Below are 21,710 nucleotides of genomic sequence, written 5' to 3'. Positions count from 1 at the left end.
CCAGTCAGGACGGCGGTAATGATACCCAAACTCACCCCTCCCATAGTCATGTCCTTGAAGTAGCTTGCCATAGTGGGCCTCGCATGCAGCAACTCGATACAAATGTTATCAACCACTCGTTCATCAAACTCACCTCATCCTTTCCGAAATGCCTCACCGGCCTCCCGATGGATCTACGCTCACGGCACATCCCTCTCAACAAACATCTACATTGCATCAAGAAAGTTGCTTCGCTTCACTGTCCCCACTGTCCTCGATCAGAAGAATCAGTACATCACTTTCTACTGGATTGCCCTCACTTCAGACGCGAACGCCATGCACTGCAGAACGCCCTTGTACGGAAAGCATCCTCAACCCCATTCTTCCTTTCGGATCCCTCTGCAATTCCGTACCTCGTACGTTATGTCAATAGCACCGGAAGATTCACAGCGACGTTCGGTGAAGTAATTATGCCCTCTAAATGATTAACCTGATGCCGTCTCGTTTCACCCCGCACAGTAATATATCGCAACACGGAAATTGAAGCCAAGATGACCACACCCATGTATCCCTGCTACCACCATTCCTCCACTATGCTCACATGCCCATTCCACTCCTCCTTCGCCTCGTTTACATGGAATCTACCAATCAACACGCAGTCTCAGTCAAATGCCAAATAGTCCCTCAGCTCATCCATCCATACTGACCATAAACTCCCATTTGCTTCCCACACGATTCCCGTATCTTCCTGCTCTCAGCGGCAGGCGAGAATGCGTTCAGATCATCCGCACGCCAGTTACCTACCACACTCTCTCGCACTTTATTATTTAGTCATCTCATCTTCGTAGAAGTGCGCGTCCAAAACGGCCGGCGGGAACGGCGGACTGATGGGGGTACGCCTCACATCAGGGCATTCGCGACTCCTGAGGTGCGATGGGGACACTGGCAGTCCCCATGACTTTGCATGTAATGTCCTACATAGAGTACTGCTCTGACGGGACATGAATGGATACAAAAAAAAGAAAAAACCTCCTATGGAGCGATGTATGGACAGTCTGTAAATGTCGAACCAGCTCTAGGAAAAATCATGGTCATTTCAAAATTGTCCTTGCTAACACCCGGAATCATCGAACTTTGAAAAAATATATGTACAGGCTTGATAGAAGTATCTAAAGGAACGACTACCTCTGTTCTATTGATTTCCCTACGAGACTAGCCTCCGAGAGGCCAGCTCAGCGTGAAGCATGAACTTGACGAAACCCGCGGGCGGCGTCTTTCATGTTTCGACCGCATCGAAGTGTATCTGATTTCCACTTCGATTCCCTTTGGTTCGTTTTGCGGCAATTACATGTTACATTATATACAGGAGAACAAACTATGTTGACTAGAACCTGTTGACAAAACAAGCCGCGCAGCGCTATCACTTGTTGGAGATAAAATGTGCATTGTGACTCTACCCTTCTGTGTTGAGTCTAAGATATACCTCAGCCTCCAAACCTCTCACTGCAAGTACAATTCCCTCGCCCACCCCCTGGCGCGATTCCAACCTATTAACAGTGTCGCCCAACAACTTATGGAGAACTTCGAGCTCACTCCCCAAGGCACCTTGTGGCAGATGCGTCTTCGTGGCCGTGACAAGGGCTTCAAGAATGCCAATGCCATCATCCAGAACATCGGAACTGTAACAGCCTCGGGATTGATCATAGGGGCGGCTGGCAACACACCATGCCATCCTGATCAGGTGCCACCACTGTTTGCTTGTGATGATGTGAAGCTCAGTCAGAGGGGTCCAGTGCGGGTAAGCATGTTGAATACGAAGGAAGAATCCGGCGAGGTAAAAGAGGCAAGAAGGAGGTTGGTCACAAAAATTGGGAATGAGTCCGATGCACCTCTTGATATGGCCATCTTCTTCAGAGCGAGGGAGCCAATAGGGACGACTTGCGAGAGCAAAGATAAGACGGAAATAGTAGAAATTACTGTCGGCATCAAGGCTGTCTCGATGACATACGGTGAGGAGGGCCTGGGAGAGCTGGGAGAGCGCCTTGCCTAGTAATGGCGCATCAACTCCGTCAGCAGTGATCGCAGCCAGACCTTGTCTGATATTACAAGCTACGCGTAAGGCCACGCATCTAGAGTCATAACGTTCGTCTGCAGACTCCACAGGCTCCAGCGATTCCGCAAACTCCGCACAGATGAAATGACTGAGTGCATCGCAGTAAAGAGTATACTTCGCGGGGCTGTCAGGTGATGGTGCCGGTAACACAAGGAGTACCAGACGCTGAATGTCAAGCAGCGGGGAAGCTGCTAGATCGTGGTCGCAGGGCCATTTATCGTATTTGAGCAGCTGGATCGCATTGATGAACTGGTCGTCGTCGTCGTCGTCTCTGTTGTGCCTACTCTGGATGCGGGGACAGATAGCCGTCAAAGCAGCCTCCGAAAACAACGGATCACATGGCGAGTTGCACTCCAACTTGTAGTGAAGAGCTCGACAAGCAGCACGAAGTGCGCTATGGCGCAATTTACGTGATTGATCGCTGCTATTCAGAAATCGGGTGATGTCGGGTTGGCTATAGGCCACTGATTTCTTCAAGGCGCCACTGATAAAGAAGAGCGCATTTCCTGCTGCCTCAAAATCTTGGGTTTCGAGGAACTGCTCTGCACTCTCCATAAGCCAGCGAGCGTCCGGCAGATCGAGTTCTAATCCAAATGTACCATCCCACATTGATCGTTCATCATCTAGACTGGACCTGGTAAAGCTGTCGTTGCCAGCGGGCAAAATCATATGCAGAGCAGAGCGTATATCTGCTTGGCAATGTAACTGTTGCGCTGGATTACCAGCCATCTGGCGACACCGTTTCAGTTCCTCCAGTTCCGGAGCAACATACAAGGTGTGCCACGATTTCCAGAAATTCCACCCTGTTACAGTGCTTTCGTGAAGTATAGCCCTTGCACGTGTATCATTCCAGGAGGACTGGATCAACAATCTCCCATACGCTGGTGCATCGCTTTGGACCATTATATCACCTTCCTCATTGAAACATCTCTTGAATTTGTCTCGCACTTCATATACCGTCGCAGGGGGCAAATTTGGTGGCGGCGATGTGTGAGGCATCAACTCGACTGCCGCACTGACGGCATCGGGATTAGTCGAAGTCTTCAGCATCCACTCCATCGCGGATGCAGTGGAATCTTCTTCACGTTCGATATTGGGGTAAAGGACGGCACGGATGGCTAAGGAGAGGCGCGTCTGGAATGGACAATCGGGACGTATCAGAGATACCAAGATGGTCACAGCGTAACAAATGAAGCCGAAAGCAGTTGTTGAGATCATGAGGATGGAGATGGTTCCCTGCTGCGTCCACATCCAACCTCCGAGTGCCAGACCGAAGAGAAACAGAGAGGCCTTGAGAAGGTCCGCGAATGACTGTAGCACGCCTTCGAAACACCACGTTTCTAGCCCTTGGAACTTGCTGTGCCTCCGCTTACATCGCTCTTCAAGCGATCCACCACCATAACGGCACGTCTTGTAGTAATTCAACCATTGTTTGCCCATAACGGCACCAAATGCAGCGAGAAGACTGAGGGCGAGGCTCATATATGAAAGTGCCTGCGTCCAGAAGATGGGAAAGTAGTTGGTGGAGGACGAAAGGGTCGTTGGCTGGGCTGCAGAGGGGCCGTACAGTGTGATCTGGATAAGCTGGACTAAAAGAGCATTGGTGGTATCAACAGGATTCGGCTGCATCGCAATGATGAATGCAGTGTTGGCGGCGGAGAACAGGCCAGCCTATAAGTTACTCGAAAGTTGGATGGATAATATTGAACAAAGAGATATTTCACATACGAAGGTCAATAGTATATTCATATTGTCATTACACCTTTCGAACATGTTGTCGTCGTGTTCACCCGACACCTTTTTGTATGCAGCCCAAAATCTAGAACGCATGTCCTTTCCTCTTTCCTCGACAATTGTTGAGGTCTGGAGGATGTCCACGATCTGCTGGAGAAGACCGAGCGTACTTCAACCAAGGTGTCAATTCCTATTTGCAACCACGCCGCAATGAGGACTCACGCAGACTCGTCTTTGGCCGCTGTGTTTTTCTCTGCATTGTTATCCTCCGTACTCATACTGAAGAGCTTGAACCAGGTAGCAGCGGCGCAGCCTGCAGACAATGGCGAAGCAAATAACAAAGAGGAAGCACGTAAAATAGCGCTGGTACTAGTCACAGCCCAGGAACGTTGCGACCAACGTTGCTGACCTCAAAATACCTGTTGCCCACGTCAGGTTCGGGTGCTCACAGAATTTATCCACCGGTTACTTGAACTTGAAGCCGCGCTGACTCCCCAGTCTCCTTCACCTTCTTCCATGGATCCTTCATCAAGACAGAACTTTAACTACTTCCGAGTCCGAATCCTCATTATAGGAAGAGCGAATGCAGGAAAGACAACCATCCTCCAGAGGATTTGCGACACACGGGAGAACCCAGAAATATATAACAGCACTGGGGAAAAGGTGCAGAGCGTGATACTAATACTAAGAGGCTGGTGGTGATAATTGACCCATCAATAACAGATTGATCCCGCCGTTGTGATAGGATCCATAAGAGTAAGATGTGCTCTTATCAATTGGAAACATGACCTGATGTGCTCCCAGCGTGGAGAGCATGATATCGAGAATGGAATGGTGTTTCGCAGCAACCCAGGATTCATCTTTCATGATTCATGCGGTTTTGAAGCAGGCTCGGAATCTGAATTCGACAGGGTGAAGGCATTTATCGCAGACCATTCCCAGAGAACTAGTTTAAAGGATCAAATCCATGCCATATGGTAACTATAATGGACTGATTGTGATATGTGCTAACTCAACTCTTTGACAGGTATTGCATCCCAATGGACGACAAAAGTAGGTGCTTCACCCAGGCAGAAGTCAATTTTTTTTCTCAGTGCGACACTGGCAGTAGTAAGCTTTTGCATCTGATCATTGTTGATAATTGACTGATCAGCAATCTTCAGTTCCAGTGATAGTATTATTCACCAAATTTGATGCCCTCTACTATGTTGAATTTGAACGGCTGAGGAGAAATGGAGTGTCTAGGAAAGATGCAAGAGAACTGGCCCCGAAGCTTGCTGAAGAGTCATTTGCAAATGGGCCACAGTTGAAGTTCCTATACAATGCCAAGGAAATTGGACGGCCTCCGAAATGTCACATATGCCTCTTTGGTACGCTTGTTGGTCATCAGATTGTGATACATGATGAGTATTGATCTACACCTGATATCAGGCATGGACAAGGATGGTGCAGATTGCGGGCCACTCATCCAGTGCACGGCTGAAAACCTGAATGATGGAGTGCTTGAGTGGTTGTTCTCAACTCAACTGACCATTGACAACTTGGATCACTGCACGAAGGATATATTTGAAAGCCAAATATCCAAGCTCTTATTGTCGAGGATACTTGTAGAACTTGTCGACTCTGCTCAAACAATCTCATCTCCCATACCTGTGGTAATAGGCAAGTTGAGTGCCTGGGTTGAAGACATTGCTGTGAGATTATTGGAATATTCTAAAATTGGTCTCATTAATTTTGAGTGGTTGGTTGCAGACAGTACGTCTATTGATTCTCTCTGGCATACTGATTAAAGACATTGCTGATGCATTGGCAGAGTGTGAGTGTGTTGATCTTCCATCAAGCTGAAGCCATGCTGACCGACGATTTTGCTGATCTGTTGACAGGAAGTGAGTGTGTTGATCCTTCATGGAGCTCGAGCCTTGCTGACCGAAGACATCGCCAATCCATTGACAGCGAGTGAGTACACCCATCATCCGTCGAGCTCGAGTGTTGCTGACCGACAAAATTGCCGATCTCCATTGACAGCTTGTGAGTGTGTTCGTCCGCCATCAAGCTGAAGCGTTCCTGACCAGCAAAATTGTTGATTCATGGACAGCTTGTAAGTGTGTCCGTCCGCTATCGATCTCGAGCATTACTCACCAATTTCGCATATGTTGACAGCGAGTGAGTGTTTTGACTCTCCGTCCACTGAAGCCTTTCTGACCGGGGGAATTGCTATTTTGTTGTTAGCGTGTGAGTGTTTCCTCCTCGGTCGACATGGAGCCTTCCCCATCAATCATATTGCTCATTTTTTGACAGGAAGTGAGCATATTGACCTGTCGAGCTTAAGCCTTCCTCGCCAATCACACTGCTGATCTGTTGACAGGTTGTGGATGTGTTCGTCCGCTTGCAGAATGTGAGTCTGTTGATCCATCAACCTCGAGCCTTGCTGACCCAAGGCATTTCTGATCCATATCAGGACGTAAGCGTGTTGATCCTCAGCTCAGATAGACTACGTCATCATAATTTCACTAGGCCTCTGGCTCCATCTATAAGCAAATGCAGTCTAGACTATACTCTCTGGTATGTCCGATAGGTCACACTTTCCACACGATTCTCACGTTGAAGCTGTGCTAGGCCTCTGGTTCATCGGCGCTGGAACAAATTGTTCAGCTCAGTTCTGGTGAATTTTTTGGCACGATTGAAATGAGCGTGTTGATTGTTGATTAACTAGCTACTGTCATTATTCTCGAACACTCTTGCAAACTCTGGGAGCAGCGACACTATCTCCAGAACCAGCAGGAGACTGTGGTTGACTCTGTCCGTGTTGCTTTCGAGCAGTACATGATATCTTCGAATGCAGCTGCCGTCAGGGAAGCTGTGAGCGCTGCCATCCATAAATATCAGGCAAACTCTTCTGTTTGGAAGGCAAACGCACCAGTTGAAGACTCTCGGACGAAGGAGGAGTTTATCAACACAATCGTCCAAGTTACTTTGAAGCACCGCCTGCGTATGTTTCAACTCTTATGATTGCCGCAGTCCCGCTGATCTCACTGCAGCATCCCCGCCATCCACAACCGGTCCAGTAGTCACGCAGTCACGACCCCTCCAATTGTGGGCTCGTTTCGGGCTTTTTCTCCGTTGTGCAACTCCCCCACACGCCAATGGTAATTAATATAGATTCGCATGTCACATTTGGTCAATTATTTCTCCGAAATATCTGTCTATAGCAATTCTGTGATACAGAGTCTGCTACGAGCCATAGGGCAGTGTGATACATCAGATTGCTACAGAGTACAGTTTTAAGTACTGTGCAATGGTCAGACCGGTGGCGCACCAACAATGAAAGCAAGATTTCGAATCATCATAAGGCTGCGGGTGGCCTTTCCACGAAACTTTGTACTGTAAATGTTCGAAAAAACCGATAAGCAAACCCCAGGATATCAGCAGACACAAAAAGTTCCATCATCCAACCTCTCCTTCCTTGAGACGAGCTCACAATCTGATCGCCTAAACACCCATATAATACATCCCCCCGAAAGAACATAGAAACCACCAGTCACTATTCGCCTCTCGCTATCACAGACAAAAGAGTCTGACACTATCTCCCACCTCGCCTCATACGTCCCGGAATGACCACTCTCCCCCCTCCTCGCGATACCGGCAAGCCATGGCGCCATCGCGTGCGGAAACCGTGGAATTGACACCATCAAGTCTGGTACTGTTGATGGGTACGGGGGGCCTGCAAACGCGATGGGCGACTCTCCGACGTCATGTTTGATCAGGCGCGTGTTGGGTTGAAGACCCACTTGATCCATGTCGATGTCGTTATTCGGAGGTGTTGCTCCGAGCGGATCGAGCCCTGTGTCATTGGAGAGCAAGACCTTGCGCATCTCACAGCAGCGCCGCACACAGTTGGTGTTGTGTACCCCTAGGTCAAGGATATTGAGGTATGGGCATGTAGGAGCGAGCATGAGGATGGCGAGGTCGGTGAGTGTGATAGACGAAGAATGGTTGGGAGAGAGGATGGGTCCTAAGGTCTACGAGGGTGGTGGAGTGCGCGAGTAGGGGATGAAAGTCAAAGGATGAGGGTGCGAGACAGGGCTGTATACCCTGATAGTTACACCTCTCGGTGAGAATGATGTTCTCGAGCTTTGCGCGAGTGAGAAAGCTGAGGAGTTCGAACCAGCTGCTGGCTGTGCTGCATCTATTTGCGTTGATCTGGATTGTTTTGAGGTTGTGGCATCCGAAAGAGCATGTATCAGAATTCATCTTGAGCATCCGGAAGGAGCGCAGGAAAGATGTAAAGACGCTCACATCCTCGCATGAAACGTGCAGGTGAGTGAATGCCTGAAAGGGATGGGGCACATGGAGGAATCCTGTGGGATGCTTTTGAAGCCCAGCTGGGGAGTGAGCATCGCAGGCGTGACCACACAGCGATAACGTCGAGCAAGCGCTCGAGATATCGCAGCATCTGAATAACAGCTCTGTGAGACCCTCAGGGTAGCCAAGCAGGAGTGACTCGAATTACGAGGGGCCATTCCCGGTCGTGATGACCTCGCCCACAAAGTCAAGAGCTTTGAGGTGCAAGGCAGTACTAGTGGTATGGAAGTGAGTGTGAATGGCCTTGCGAAATGGAGTGTTTGAGACGTAGAGGGAGAGGGTGTAGGGTGGGTAGGAGGAGGCTGATGGCGGGAATAGATGTTGAGACGTGAATCGTACCATGTGAGCGAGTGCAGCATTTAGAAAGAGCGGGGCGTCTTTGGGGGCGCTTGCAAGTAGGGATGTACACGCAATGCCGTTGTAACAAGCTTAAGGATTGAAGAGGATGTAGATGCGTGCAGCGCGGAGGACCAATGGGTGAAACTGTTTGGTCGGGTAACCCAAAATGCATCAGGCAAGGATTGCCTGCAGCTGATGGAATCAGTTTTCCAGACAGACATATATAATAAGAGGTTAGATCTCTTTCATGTGAGAATGAGGGACATCGAGTGCTGGGTCGCGAAATACACGACAGATGAGTGCCAGGAGGAGGATGGAGCGGCGGTCTCGATGTACGGAGACGGTAAGATGCGGGGCAATGAGTACAAGATAAAGCTTGAGTCAACCGAATTAACCGAATTGGACACAAATTGAAATATCACTTCGAGGGTTGATGGTCATGGAGTCCGATGAAATCCTTGATTAACGTGCTTGTGAGTAAAACAGGATATTGTACGAATGCTGCATAGAACATCTCGAACAATCATCGACATCGATCATCGAGTACATATCATCCAGTAAGCTTGAAATCACAGCCGAAAACGACGAGCCTGCATTTGGAAGCGTCCACCGCCAGACATCAGCGTATCGAAGGTGGGTTAATTCGAAGGCCATGAAGATATTTGTACATGCTTGGTTGATGTGCCTCCAACTTACCCACACATCGGCGGTTTCGGGGTTTTGCCTCGGGCAAGATTTAACATCTCGGAAGACTGAGAACCGGGTCGAGCCGTAAAGCTCGGTCGAACTGATGTTGTCAGTGAATTTAACACTTGCACTTCCCATGATAATACAATGATCAAGCTCTGGGTCGGTACCGAGTCAACTCCTCGCTGCAGTCGACATTGAAGCCCCCTATCATGAGTCGCCCGAGTGGGTGTAACTCGTGCTAACTGGCTTACATGGCTGGAGATGAGACAAAGTTGATATACGACACTTCATTTGTCGAACGTCCGCTTCGATCGAGCAGACAGTGCAAACCCCTATGTTAACGTTGGCTATGTACTCTGAGTCACTGACTATAGTCTTTCAAAAGGGGTATTTCTCACCAGTATAAACAGCACTGTGACTAGACCGCATTCGGAGCACAAAGAGATTTTGTCTTCATCGGTGACGCACCTGCCCATCCAAACCGAACCCATCGAAGAAGTGGTCGCGAAGCATTTCGGTTGGGCTATGTTATCGCATAGATGGGAAAGCAAGGAGCTCCTGCTACACGACGTTCAGGACAAGGTCGTGTATGATTTAGATCCAGTCGGAACTGCGGTGAAGTTGCAGACATTCTGCAAAATCGCTCGTGATGCAGGGCATTACTGGGCTTGGAGCAATACATGTTGCATTGATCAGAATAACAACGTTGAGCTCCAACGATCGGTCAACTCCATGTTTGTTTGGTATCGTCAGTCGGCTCTCACAATCGTCTACTTGTCGGATGTTCTCCCTTCAGCGCAGTCAGGCTAGAAAGTCTGGGGATTGGGAAGTCTGTGTGGGGTCTGCACGGACTCGACGCGGACTTCCCATTTCCTAGATGCCCTCTCATACCTTGACAGTGCCCGCGTAAAACAATCCCCCTCGGCATTTGCATTATGTCGGTTAACTTACACGGGAAAGCAAACCACCACAATTGTAAACTCGAATCTTCATACTTACTATGCAGAGGATCGAAGGCATGGACATATGAAAAGTACTAGTAGTATACGCAAAGAACAGCAAGCGAGTACGACAAGATGTGTGTAGCTTTTGTTACCCGTGAAATACTACAATCATCTCAATCTTAAACCAAAACTGCATCCCCTCGCGCACACACCTGGTGAGCCGACACAATCTCAAACCCCATTCAACCATCTAACACAGCCCACGAAAATAAAACATGTCATTACCCTCGACTTTATAGTTCGCATCTTTTGCCATTGCCGCCAAAGCGTCTGATACCACCTCCCATCTCCGTTCATATTCCCCACACTCCGACTTGTACCGGCCGGCCCGGCCCATCCCACTTGTAGTCACAATGGCCTGAAGCCCTGGCGCCATCGAGTGCAGGAACCGTGGGATCGACCTCATTAGGTCTGGTGCAGTTGGTGGGTCTAAGGGACCCTCGCACGCAATGGGCGAGTCCCCAATATCCAGTGTGTACAACCGCGTGTTGGGTTGCAAACACACTTGATCATTGTCATCATCGTTATTCGGAAGCGTTATTGCGAGGGAATCGAGCCGCGCGTCCACACAAAGGAAGACCTTGCGTAACTCGCGGCAGCGCCTCACAAGGACGCCTAGAGTACAGAGGGATACAGACGTGTTGGACATCCCTAGGTCAAGGATTTCGAGGTACGGGCATGTACGAGCAAGCGTGAGGATATCCGCGTTGTTGAGTGCAATGGACGAAGCGTGGTTGGGAGAGAGGACAAGTGTCCTGAGGTCTACGAGGGCGGTAGGATGCGTGAGGAGGGAGCAGAACTCAAAGGCTGAGACTTCTATGTGGCAGTGCAGCTCGGTGTGCTGATCGCGACACCCATCGGTGACAATGATATGCTCTAGCGTTATGCGGGTGAGAAGGATGAGGAGTTCAGACCAGATGTTGGCTGAGCTACAGCCTAGTGCGTTTATCTGAATTGTTTTGAGGTTGGGAGATCCAAAGGAACACGTATCAGAATCCATCCGGAGTATTCGGAATGCGCGGAGGAAAGACATGAAAAGGCCCAGATCATCGCATGAGATATGCAAGTGATTGAGTGCCTGAAAGGGCTGAGGTATATGGAGAGGTACAGGGGGGATGCTTTCGTAACTCAGCTCGAGGGTGAGCCATCGGAGACGTGGCCATGCAGCGATAACATCGAGCAAGTGGCTTGGGATATCGTAGCATGTGAATGAAAACTTTGTAAGACCCTCAGAATAGCTGAGCAGGAGCGACTCGATTTCCGAGGGGCTGTCCTCGGTTGTTTCAACGAAGCCTACGAAGGCAAGGGCTTTGAGGTAAGGGGCGGTGATGTGGAGGTCAGGGATGATGGCCTTGAGAAATGAAGTGTCTGAGAGGTGAAGGGAAAGGGACTCGAGAGTGGATAGGAAGAGCCTGAGGGCTGGGATGGATGTGAGACAGCAATCCCACCATGTGAGCGAGCGCAGCTTGGGAAAGAGTAGAGTATCTTAGGCGCACTTGCAACGAGAAGTTCATACGCAGTGTCATCGTGACCATAAGACTTGGAGAGGATCTTGACGCGTGTAGCGTAGGGGACCAACGAGTGGAACTGTTCTGGTGTCACCGGGGAAGGTTCGCGCAAATGAACCAGTTCATCAGGCAGGGCCTTAATAAGAGGCCCAATTTCATTTAGGTGGGAATAAAGCACATTGAGTGCTGGAGCGCGAAATGCACGGCAGGTGAGTGCGAAGTTGAGGACAGACCGTCGATCTTGAATCACCGGAGATGCAAGTGGTGAGAGTTCAGGCAGTGAGTAGAATATTGTGTTTATCATCTTAAGCACTGTTACGGAATTGAACAGAAAATGGCATATCTCTTCGAGGATCTCAGTCAGGCGAAGACAGCGGTGCATGTCAAGAGCAGATACGAGTCAGATGTTGGGTTGAGACTGGAAGATTCAAGTTTATTGCAAGTCGTTGTTTTCTCATCCTCGCGTACTTGATGTGACTAATCTTGTACATAATATTATTGAAGGTCAACACTTTGGTGCGAGGATGCCGGGCAACTTGAACGAACGATGGTCAAGGGAGACTAGGGTCGGGAGCTCAAATTTACTATCATCCCTCACAGTGTGACGGCTTGTGTTGCCTCATATTTTGATATCTGGTCATCGCACTCTCATACATATATCAACCACGTATTGCACGAGTGACGAAACACCGTCATGACAAGATTATTCAAAGACCAGTACGCCTTATCCCTACCGCTTCCAATCACTCATCACTGTCACAACGGTCCCATCAACCTCTCCGTCCTCAGGACGAGCTCATAACCAGATACCCTGGGCAGCAGGCGATGCCGACAAGGTAGTACCTAGAATATAAACAGGTGGGGAACACGTGTGATATGTGCCGTGGAAGACCAAACTGGTAGTATTGTAGCGGTGGTGTGTCGCCGTCACCGTTGGCTGGTTTCAGGAAGGGGGTGACAAGAACTGAGCGAGGTTATTAATTGAGGGAGGGGAATGCTAGGGCTGTAGATCGAGAACTACGGAAGGCGGCAGCAGCCGGGAAGAATACGGCCAGAAACTACGGTACTGCATCATATGTATTGGCGTGCCAGAGAAAAACAATGGACGTGCTTACCTTTGAATGGCCGAACAGCGTCTGGCTCCTTCTTCCATCTCAAATATGATAGACTCAAGATGCACCAATAGTTACGACAATACTTGATGAAAGAAGAACCCTTTCCTGTGCGAGTTCTGTGATCGAAGCATGAGCAAAGCGGGATTATGATTATGATGTTTCATCTGACGAGCCTTGGTTTACTTGTGATGAAGCAAAAGTCTACGTTATGAAAATTTTCTTGAGCCACGCGTTTCTGTAGCTTCGCCTGACTTGTGACCATAATGACATTCTGTGAGGATAGATAGCGGCTGTTGCATGTCTGCGCAGAAGATACTTAAACGATGGGTGCCCGCCATCATCGATGGACGCTGGAACCTTAAGCTATCGACTCAGGCCGATTGGGTTATTAGTATCTTTATTTGTATATGCTTGGTTGATGCGCCCTTGAACATGTCGTCCAGCTGCAGACTCCCGGTGGCCTCCACTTCCTGGCAGCTGTAATTATCCATCGAACATCCGATAAATGCATGACAAAGCAATACGTTGTTTCTTCGTCATACACCAACTTCATCAACCTCATAGATCATCATCTAGCCAGCTCTGCATCCCTGTACCATACCTTTTCTGCACACCTTACCCCCACCAATATCAACCTCTCCCACCACCGGGCAGCGATGTATCGCCACAGTTACTTCCACATACTCCTCTCCATATGTCGTTGCCGAGGGAAATTGGATTCATTGCCTCATACCAAACATCGACACAGACCACCTGTGGTGGATGCGCAAACTGCCTGACATCGTCAATGTTCAACTTCCATCTCAAGTCCTCCTTGATTCAAACAGCACAGATTCCATCTGCTATGACGAACGCCGTGGATTTGGTCACATGGTCAATGACGATCTCATCCAATCCACAGTAGTACTCTCAAGACTATATCCGAATGGCCGTGCGTTCAGTCAAGTCGCCCAGAACATTCGTCTGGCTGAGCAGACCTTAATGGCCGTGCTTGTCGTTGTAGGCTTTGCGAAGCTGGTTTCAGACGCTCGATTAGATTGTCAGGCGCTTCCAGCGGAGCGGTTGACTAACTTGTTCAAGAACTTGTAAACTAACCTCAAGGGTCGTCTATGAGATTCTGTCCGCAGGTATCTTCGCAAGGTACTTACCAGTAAGAACGCCGTGGTAAGGCTGAAATTTCCGCCAGGTAAGCTGACCATCTTGATAGAACTGCCAAGTACTTCGAGAGAATATTGTTTGTGTTCTGGATTGTTTATCCGCCGACCCTGTCACAGGTTCTCCTTGTACCCTCTGTCTGAAATTCGCCAGGCTTAACCATCCATCCTGATAGAACTGCCAAGTACTTCGAGAGAGAAAAATTCTAGGACATAAAAGCAAGCCGTGTTCCTACCGAGATCCCACTCTCATATTGCCTAGCACAAGTCATGCGTTTCTCATCCCTCCTCGCTATTGTTGTTGCTTTGACAACATCTATGTCTGTCAGTGCATGCCTGGGTAAAAACATCCTTTGCGGGGCCTCCAACCCGCACGGCGGGCCATGCTGTCCAAGTTATTCATGTCGTTCAAAGGTCGTGGATGATGCAAGTCGTTCGCATCGCATCTGGGATTCAACCACATGACTGACCCTTTGCGCCTTATACCAATAGCCTGCTCACCACAATGTCAGATGGACCTGCTGGACTTAACCATCTCCCGATGATCCTGGAAGACGGAACATGTTGCGACAGTGAGTCGTTTCTGCTTTCGCTTTGGTACAGTGATCGCGCGTGAATTAACATAGAATTAATTGTAATCTGATAGTACCCACCACCAATGAAGACAGCGATGCCCATCCGCGCGCTATGATCCAAATCAGATTGTTCGCACCTCCGAATTGAAACCACGCACCCAAGCTCAGAGAGGTCTGGCATTAAAGTAGCCATCAGTGGAGACGTTATCGCAACAACTACATAATTAAACGAACTGTCAGAAACTTTTCACCCCGATGGAAAAAAATTACTTACACAGCCCTTCAAAATAGCCATGAAGCACGGCAAGCACAACGATGCTGGCCAAGCTATTCAACCCAATCATGCCCAAAATGAGCACACTGCACGACATTGTCGCGATGATGGCTAAGTTCGGAACCCCTGTGAACAGCGCAATAAACCATGATGTGACTCGTCCTATCAAACTGGATGCATTTAAAATCGCTTGTGCAGTGCTGGCGCCCACAGAGTGAGATGAAAAGGCGACATTTATGCCATGCTTGATGGAGTCGAGTTGAATGAAGTATGCCGGGTAGAAGAGGCCGATCTGGAAGAGGAAGTCCCTGCAGGATAGTTATGTGGAGGAATGCGAGAAGGTGTATTACAGGTCTCACCCTGCCACCATAAGAGTAAACGGTACACCACGAAGACACTTTCTAGCTGCCGCAATGTACTAGTTCACCGGTGTCGTCGGTGGATCAAGGCGAGTTCGCATGCACAGACATGCAATTAAAAGGAGTGCGCTGACGAACCCTGCGCTTGCACGGACGCCATTGGTGAAGCCAACAGGACCATCCAGGAAGTTATTGAGCATCATCAAATGGTATAGCAGATGATGTCTAATTTGTGAGGTAATGCTGGATATAGAAGTCTCGAGGGCAATAAAATGTTCAATGTTCCAGGCTCACTTTCATCTGCCGCAACTTACCTTCATAGACACCAAATGAAGAGGCATATTAATCTTCAGTCACAGAGCCATTCCTTGGCAACGCCAGCACACGACTCACCCCAACCCGCAAAACTGTACAAGGAACCTAAGTAGAACTTCGAGTAAGAACCAGCTTCTCGATCCAAATTTGAGTTTTCTTACGATCCAAAAGCAGTGGCCCAAGCAGCCCGACCACCTTCCAATGTCACTGAGTCTTTGTCCTCTTGGAGGGCGACCCCTTCCGTATGAAGCGTTCGAGGCTCGCATGTAAATGCCATCCAGGGTTGCAGAACTGACAGTGTCGACTATACATTTGTGTATATATGCGGGTTTCGGTGCGCCACCGAGGTGACGGGTGACGCCGCTCGAAAAGGTAACTGCGCGTCACGAAGCCACCCGCCGGTACACGCTTGGGTGACGCCATCGTCTCGGTGGAGTACATAGGCAGGGAGGATTACCAGCCTGCCGCTGCCCGCCGAATACATGCCGAGGACGAGAACACACTGCGAGCAAGAGCGAGACATCTTGCAGGCTGCCAGCTGCTCCTTGGTGTGTGTTTCCGTGCGTGTTTCCTCTACTCCTCTTCCTTGGCGCATTCTCGTTCAGCTGTGTCCTCTTAGTTTTCTTTATAGATCCATGCTACTATGGCCTTGTAACCGAGGGTCAGTAATACCACAAAGGGAGAGAGAGGTGTGAGTCCCTCATTTTGCAGATGACCTGACCTTCCGGTTTTGCAGACGACTCTCTTCCCCATTTCGAAAAGACAACTCCTCCCAAGACAACCTCCTCTGTTCCCGTTCCGAGGCCTCGCTGTGGCATTCTCGAACTGAAAGTTGTCAGCATTCTCATCTTATCGTCTGTGGGTGCAATTCTTCTCTTGCCGGTGGTGTTCTCGAACTGAAGGTTGCCGCTAGCATTCTCACAGCATTCTCGTCATCTTACCATCCTAGTTCTTTTTTTTTTGCTGAATCAAATAGATCTTTTTGAGAAAAACTGTGATACTACAATATGTGCTCATTACAGAGGTAGAGTATGAAAAAATTATGCCAATGAAAATAGAGAAGATCGAGCTCGATCGAGCTTGTGAGCGAAGAAGACTGTCAGCGAGAGATGAATCAAGGGTAATTGGCAGCTGCTGCGAGTGCATCCTTGGTGCCACTCCCACCCCCCTTCTGCAGATACTCACAGAACGTGCGAGGCTTTTTAAGGTCAGGGTGGGTCTCGTACTTCTCGCGCAGAAAACGGAGTGCCAGGTTGACACTCCAGTTCGGCTTCCGTGCGAGTGTCTCGACCAGAACTGTGATTTTTTTCCGTCGGCATTTTTCTGTTCGCAGAGTGCTGATGTTACGTCTCCAGCATGCCTGCCAGCGCTCGTCAAGGTCACGGACTGCGAGAAATCCATTCAACCCAGCAACATACTCATCCCAAACTTGCGTGATGCGGGTGACAGGTTGGAAGGTGTACAGGGGAAGATAATCCCCTGATACCCACTCCCAGCTATGCTTCAGCAGCCGCTCGGCACCAAATCGGTCCACCAGAGAGGGTCCATTGCTGCTGACGAGCATTGAGGTCTGCAGCAGTAGCAGCATCAGTGCTGGTAGCCACAGAAGTTGGTGGGGGAATGATGATGGGCATGGCGGGAGGGGCAGGATGAGCGGTGGGGGGTGGGAAGAGCGAAAGTGGAGCGATCTGTGGGCCTGAAGATACACTTGATGCTGCTGTTGTGGCTGATTTGAGGGGAGGAACTGCAGGACCGAGTGCCACTGGAGGTACTACAGTGGCAGGCAGAGCACCTTTCGACCTATCAGTTTCTTTTCCCTGTGTGTGAAAAACTGCTGACTGTGACTCACCATGACGACGACGACGAGGTCGACCAGACTCAGCTGCCATCTCCAGTCGTGAAACCTGTTCGCGAAGCAGTGCAAGCTCTTCTGCATTCTTTCGGTTGGCTTCTTCCTGTGCAAGGCGTGATGATGCGACGAATCCTTGCATGCTTCGGGCATACTGCTCTGGGAGGTGTTGCAGTGCCAACTGGGCCTCCTTGTCGACCCTGGCGAGCACGGCTGTCGAGCTTGCTGCAAATTCATGGAACACATTACCTCGAAAGGGTGCAAACCCAAATATTGGGCATGTTGGGTCTTTGACAAATAGGACAGCAGCATCCTGTATAAGGACCCGACGGAGCCACATGAGGAGTCGCAGGAAGCCCTTCAAGGCAATATCCCATCCCGCACGGCCGAGCATTGCCTCTCGCTGCTGCAGGGCAGCACTCTCCTGCTCGACCCATGGAAAAATCTGCGAGAGGAGCTCCGCAGGAGGCTCTGGTTTCGAATCACAGGTGAGGGCAAGCTGTCAGATGGCAGACACTAGCTTACCGAGATGGTCCCGAGCTAGGAAGTACTGCTCGGGCTTCCTTGCATTGAACATGGCCGCACCAAGCAGCCCTTCGAGCGGGAGGGCACGGTCGTAACAGTTGGCAAAGGCATCATTGACACTCCAGCAGCCGATGGCTTTCACATCATTGCCAGATGCCCCATGTGCTCGTGCAGTCTTCGCCGTGAAGTGTCGGGTGGCGTGTGTGGCCTTCGTCAGGCTAATATCATTCTTGCTGTGTATGAGCTTGACTCGGTCGTAGTGATCTGTGGGGAGGTTCGATGATCCCGATTTTTGTACCTAGAGCACGCAGAAAGAAATACCCACTGTCATAAGACATCTGCCTGTCAGGTCTCTCACCCCAGAAGACATACAGGTTGTACCACGACCGGTGGCCAAATTCACCATATCCCACCTTCGAGAACTCAGGAGCAAATTCAGGGACGGGTTGTGAGACTATGTGAAAGCACGCGAAAAGAAGCATGGCAAGGGCTCCGACAGGGCAGAGCTCTACATGAAAATGTCGCAGGGTGCCATGCTCGTCGAGACGGCCATGTTGGTTGCTCTTCGCATTGTCAGCCAGTGCCACGAGCACCTACATACATACACCACACAGCGGCATCAGCCCTGATCTAATACTGACTACAAACACTGTGTGATTGCTCACTGGGACAGTGTACCCCAACTGAATGTCATCTATGCAAACTTCAGAGAGGAAAAGATCGGACAGCTGCAACATTCTGGTGCCTTCACCTCGCAATGCTGTCGAGGCACCAAATAGCAGCATGGCACGGTCACGGAGACCGACAAACACCTGACGAGTGCCCGAGAATTTGGTCAGGCACCATGCCGAGCACTTTGTGAGCTCTTCGGTGGTGTATGCATCTGGGCAAGGGCAGAGACATCAATTGCGACCCTCAAAACAGGCACAACGAGCAAAGGAACACTGACCTGACGTGGTCCCAGAGGCTTTGAGCACCTGGGAGCTCTCCGCACGCTTCGGCTCGTCATGTTTGGCAGCAGACTCAATTTGCCGGATGCGGTTGTCGTCACGCAGCCGGACTTGAGCCTCAGGCACACCAAGGTAGAGGTGGTGGTGGCTCATCCGCCAGTCCTCAAGGGCACTGATGGCCTGCTGGATAACAGACTTCCCGACATTCGAGCCAGGGATGGTGTTGCTCGATCCTGGTTTCCGCTGATGAAAAAAGGAGGAGTCAATCAGCATAGATCAACGAGCCATCAGGCTCAGGAACCCACCTTCTCTCGGGTTCGCTTGTGGTTGAGAAATATGAGCACCTTGGCTGCCGAGATCGGCAGCGCGGGGACAGAGGTCCATGCTGGGGTATCAGCAACCATCTCAGCTTGGTATCTGTCCCAGTAGGTGATATAATTGCGGACGTGGCGTGCATATGCCTCGTTGGTACCCTTGTCGGCACGCTCCTCCGCCGCGAGGCGGAGCCGAATTTCGTGGGAGGTCACATCCAGTGCATCGAGGGAGCGCTGCATGCCATCGGAGGCAGCAGCAGACGGCTCAACAAGCGCGGCTGCACAGGGAGCTGGCGACGGGTCCTTGACGGAGATCTCGCTAGGATCCATGGTGATCAGTCCATCAGGGATGGGAGGGTGAGCACCAGCAACGAGGCATGATGCGACAGGTTCGGTACCTGGTCCTATGAGCAGCAAACTGTCAGTACCGCCAGCAAACACACACACATCGAAAGAGACACGCACCTGGTGCAGTGCCAGCACCGCGGCACTTCTGCCTTGCCCTGGAGGCAAGGTGCTCACTCGAAGAGACAGGAGGGGCATGATGCGGAGCTGGGCCAACTCGCAGTTGAACCCGCGGGCGCTTAGCAGGGCGTTCGTCGAAGACGTCAGATGGGTTATCGTGACGCATCTTTGCAGGTGCGTGGCTCGCGTTGGAACTCATGGTTAAGGGATCTGAAACGACGAAGGGAACACATTAACCTGGGAAACATCGCAGACAAGAGCATGGAGACTTACCAGGAGGTTGAGCACGGGTGGTACTGCACGCCGAGCGAGTCTCGTTTTTGTACTTTCCCGAGCCCCGTGAATTGACGTGAAAATGTGTGATATTGAGTGTGGCGGGGACCTGACAGTGTGGGCTCGAGTCTGAAACACGGGAAACGGAAATTAGAGTCGCGTAGGTATGATAAAATTATGAATTATGTCGGGGATTGAGTACAGTAGTTAGCACGAGAAAAAAGGCGTTTTGGAGGAAGGGGCACTATGCCATCACGGTCCCGTGCTGTCGAGTGATTGGTGCAGTGTCTGCGCTGCTCATTCGGCAGGGCTCGCGGGTGCCAGCGGGTGTCCTGTTGTTGTTGTGTGAGGGGCGAGAACGACGTCGACGTCGACGACAAGGCAGGGTTGAGAACGGACTTACCAAAACGAGCGACCGAGCGGCAGCCGAAAGCACGTCCGAAAACGGCAGGTGAACGGTGTACTGGATGGGTGACGCTTCCTTTCTTAGCCGGGCGTCACCGACGGCGTCACCTCCCTCAGTCGGTAATCCGTCGTACACTGTATATACACGACCCTACGTCATTCGAGTGACGAGTAGTAATAGGTATCGATGGGAGACGCCAGCGCGCTGTCGTGCGATGGTTGGGTGAGAATCAAACGAACACTGTTTTGCTTGATTGCCAGCAGATGATTTTTCGGGCCGAGCCTCTGCGAACGGGTGTACACTGTAGTCGCCCTACGTGGCTATTTTGGCGGTTCTTGATGGTACCATGTAGTTTACCCTAGCTGTTTCTATTCGCGTCCCCATGGAACATTGTGGCGAGGGACGACCATAGTTATATCCAAGAACCCTGGAAAATGACGCAGAGCACAAACATCTTGACAAAACTGTCTACATGCTTGGCACAGGAACAATGTCTGAATTGCCGAAACACCACATGCACGACAATCATCACATTGTCGATACCGTTTCGCCTCACCCACATGCATCCACCTATCGACCCGATACCGCCTGCGCACCCATTTACTAGAACAAAAACCATCAGTTATCGTCCATCTTGAGGCATTTCCGACAAGACTTCTGACACATTCTTCCACCTCGCCCTAAAATCCCCTAGCTCACGCATCCACTCGTAGTACGACCCGCCCACCGATCTTTCGATTGCCGCAAGCCGCGTTGCTAAGTATGATGGGCGTTAAGTCCAGCGTCGTGGGCGTGAGGTGGGTGGCAGATCCACTTGGTCGTCGTTCATAGGTGCCGCGCCAAGCGCATCGAGTCGCGCGTCCAAGCGGAGCGAGCCCTCGTACAGTTCATGACAGTGTCTTACGATGATACCCATGGCACCAGGGATACGGGCGTGTTGTGCATCCATCTCTAAGTCAAGGAAGTAGAGGTGTGGACATGTGCGAGCGAGCGTGAGAGTGTCGGCGTCAGGAAGCGCGATGGACATGGTGTGGGCGGGATAGATGACGAGGGTCGTGAGGTTTGCAGGCGTGCGAGGAGGGGGTGGAGAATGATGGGTGTGGCGCAGCTGTATGTACCGTGGGTGACACCTCTCACTGAGAATGATGTACTCTAACTTAATGCAGGCGAGAATGCTGAGGAGTTCGGACCAGCTGCTGGCTGTGCTAAATTGATCTGAATCGTGTTGAAATCAAGGTATCCAAAGGGATACGTATCAGAATCCATTCTGAGCGTCTGAGCAGCGCGGAGGAAAGATGTGAAAATGCCCACACCCTCGCATGAGATATACAGGTGAGTGAGGGCTGGGGAACGTGGAGAGATACAGTGGTAATGCTTCTGAAGCCCAGCTAGAACGTGAGCTATCGG

General features: G+C 50.4%; 3 protein-coding genes across 3 annotated transcripts; 1 reads left to right on the top strand and 2 right to left on the bottom strand.

The window, feature by feature from the left end:
• Positions 1–3,517: 3,517 nt before the first annotated feature.
• On the bottom strand, positions 3,518–3,928 carry EDB91DRAFT_1029079 (uncharacterized protein; the record flags this gene model as incomplete). Its single annotated transcript, XM_041312686.1, has 2 exons — positions 3,518–3,763; positions 3,821–3,928. Coding segments are annotated over 2 exons (354 nt in total), but the record flags the coding sequence as incomplete, so codon positions are not given.
• Positions 3,929–4,342: 414 nt separating this feature from the next.
• On the top strand, positions 4,343–5,240 carry EDB91DRAFT_1064700 (uncharacterized protein; the record flags this gene model as incomplete). The annotated part of the gene is made up of 5 exons (XM_041314732.1): positions 4,343–4,489; positions 4,550–4,582; positions 4,631–4,803; positions 4,854–4,936; positions 4,990–5,240. 5 exons carry the CDS (start codon positions 4,343–4,345, stop codon positions 5,238–5,240), a joined length of 687 nt encoding a protein of 228 aa, XP_041169051.1.
• Positions 5,241–7,248: 2,008 nt separating this feature from the next.
• On the bottom strand, positions 7,249–8,530 carry EDB91DRAFT_1256838 (uncharacterized protein; the record flags this gene model as incomplete). The annotated part of the gene is made up of 3 exons (XM_041324235.1): positions 7,249–7,845; positions 8,123–8,279; positions 8,337–8,530. The coding sequence occupies 3 exons, from the start codon at positions 8,528–8,530 to the stop codon at positions 7,249–7,251; spliced, it is 948 nt and encodes a 315-aa protein (XP_041169050.1).
• Between the last annotated feature and the right edge of the window lie 13,180 nt (positions 8,531–21,710).

Source organism: Suillus paluster (assembly GCF_016628075.1).
Source record: "Suillus paluster strain FC165 chromosome Unknown EDB91scaffold_222, whole genome shotgun sequence".
NCBI classification, from domain to species: Eukaryota; Fungi; Basidiomycota; class Agaricomycetes; order Boletales; family Suillaceae; genus Suillus; species Suillus paluster.
This window is presented reverse-complemented; position numbering and strand designations above follow the sequence as displayed.